This window comes from Chaetura pelagica, unplaced genomic scaffold, assembly GCF_000747805.2.
Source record: "Chaetura pelagica isolate M959 unplaced genomic scaffold, ChaPel_1.0 scaffold1040, whole genome shotgun sequence".
Lineage (NCBI taxonomy): Eukaryota > Metazoa > Chordata > Aves > Apodiformes > Apodidae > Chaetura > Chaetura pelagica.
This window is the reverse complement of record NW_009951681.1, coordinates 19,284-21,426: the sequence shown is the minus strand read 5'-3', so window position 1 is coordinate 21,426 and position 2,143 is coordinate 19,284. Positions and strand designations below refer to the sequence as shown.

The following is a 2,143-nucleotide window of genomic DNA, read 5'->3' as shown; positions in this document are numbered from 1 at the left end:
CCGGTTCCTCCGGGGTCCCGCAGGGCCGCGTTGATGATGTTGTGACTCTGCTCCCAAGTGCAGTTTTGCAGAGGACCGGGGCAACGTTTCTGCTGCAAAGGGGTTTGCTCCGGCGTGGGTAACACCCCAGAGTCCAGGTCGTGATGGGCGGTGGTGACTTTCCCCAACTCCTTGGGCCAACCGTTGGGCATCAGAGGGGCCAGCAGGGCCCCGGGCTGGCGGCCCCGCGCCCGCCGCTCGCCCAGCCTGCTCACGCTCACCACCCCCTCGCCGTGGCCCAGGATGGTGTCCTTGTCCTTGCGCCGCGCCAGCTCCTTGCGGTCCCGGTGCCCGATGAACCAGCAGACGCTGAAGCCGGAGATGACGGCGCCGATGACGAAGGCGGCGACGGAGGAGATCACCAAGAGGTTCACTGAGACCAACCCGTCTGGCTCGTCCACGAAGCTCTCGGTCACCAGACCTGGTGGGGACACACACACACACGTGTGTGAGCTGAGGGCTGGGGCAGCTGGAGCCAGGCTGGGAGAGTTGGGGTGTTCAGCCTGGAGAAGAGAAGGCTCCAGGGAGACCTTAGAGCAGCTTCCAGTGCCTGAAGGGGCTCCAGGAAAGCTGGGGAGGGGCTTGGGACAAGGGCAGGGAGGGAGAGGACAAGGGGGGATGGATGAAAAGTGGCAGAGGGAGATTGAGGTGAGACATGAGGAGGGAATTGTGGAGTGTGAGGGTGGTGAGAGCCTGGCCCAGGTTGCCCAGGGAAGCTGTGGCTGCCCCATCCCTGGCAGTGTTGAAGGGCAGGTTGGAAGGGGCTTGGAGCAACCTGGGCTGGTGGGAGGTGTCCCTGCCCATGCAGGGGGTTGGGACTGGATGATCTTTAAGGTCCTTCCAACCCAAACCATTCCATAATTCTATGTCAGGGACCTGGCAGTGCCACCATCGTGTCTCTGAGCCCTGTCCCTGCCCCACACTCACCCTCACACTCGCCCAGGTGGGACGTGCTGCCGCCGCTGATGTCCTGCTCAAAGGCCACCCTGGGAGGGGGTACAAATCGAGGGGGGGTCAGGGATCATTCATACCTGGCAGAGGGCTCCCTGCTTGCTGCAGAGATGAGTTTGCTGGGTCACAGGAGCTGGGCAGCCAATGCTCAGCTAATGCTGGGAGCCCCTGAGACACCCCACTGTCCCCCTCCAGTGTCCCCCAGTGTCCCCTCCCCAGCTCTGGCAGCGTTACCTGGGACTGGGCTCCAGGAAGACGCAGGAGCCCTCAGGTGTCCAGCCACAGTAGGGATCCCGGCTCCCGAGGCAATTCCTGGCAGGATCAGAGATATCAGGACCATCCCCACCATGGGGTGGGGGGACACACAACACCCTGACCCCCCAGGAAGGACTCTGTCCCCCCCACACACACACCCCATCTCAAGTCTCCCCTGGCCGTGCTCCCAGCCGTGCTGAGCCCTTCCCAGCTGGATCCTGGCACAGGGCAGATTCCCGGGATGGGAAGGGAACCACTCCCTGCTCCTCACAGCTCCCCTCCCCGCAAAAAAAAAAGCCCTGCCCACCCCCCAGGGGTTGCTGAGCCTGGCAACACTCACTTCATGCAGGCCGAGTGCTGCTGGCAGCGAGCCACAGGCACCCCGGGGGGAAGGGCAAGAGCAGGGACCCTGCTGCCTTGTCCAGCTCCAGCCCCAGGAGCCGCCGCTCGTCCTCCGTGTCCCGGCCACACCTGGGGACAGGGCAGAGCTCAGCGTGGTCCCATTGGTCCAGCATGGAGCCAGCCCCAGCACAGGCTGGGCCAGAGGAGGGCATCTCACCTCCCAGCACCACCCCTTGCATCCCTCTGACCCATCCCTTCCATCCATCCATCCATCCCTCCATCCCTTCCATCCATCCACCCATCCCTTCTATCCATCCATCCATCCATCCCTCCATCCATCCATCCATCCACCCACCCATCCATCCATTCATCCATCCATCCATCCACCCATCCCTTCCATCCATCCATCCATTCCTCCACCCACCCATCCCTTCCATCCATCCACCCATCCCTTCCATGCATCCATTCCTCCACCCATCCATCCATCCATCCATCCATCCATCCATCCATCCATCCATCCATCCATCCATCCATCCATCCATCCATCCATCCATCC

The 2,143-nt window shown here is 62.8% G+C and overlaps 1 protein-coding gene across 1 annotated transcript in view; it reads right to left on the bottom strand.

The window, feature by feature from the left end:
• Nucleotides 1–8: 8 nt before the first annotated feature.
• Nucleotides 9–2,143, bottom strand: part of SEMA6B (sema domain, transmembrane domain (TM), and cytoplasmic domain, (semaphorin) 6B) — a gene marked incomplete at both ends in the record, with an annotated part of 5,612 nt that continues 3,477 nt past the window's right edge. Inside the window, 5 exon segments of the mRNA XM_010000384.1 lie at nt 9–460; nt 967–1,025; nt 1,225–1,302; nt 1,586–1,628; nt 1,631–1,716. Of these exon segments, the coding sequence (XP_009998686.1) occupies nt 9–460; nt 967–1,025; nt 1,225–1,302; nt 1,586–1,628; nt 1,631–1,716 (718 nt within the window).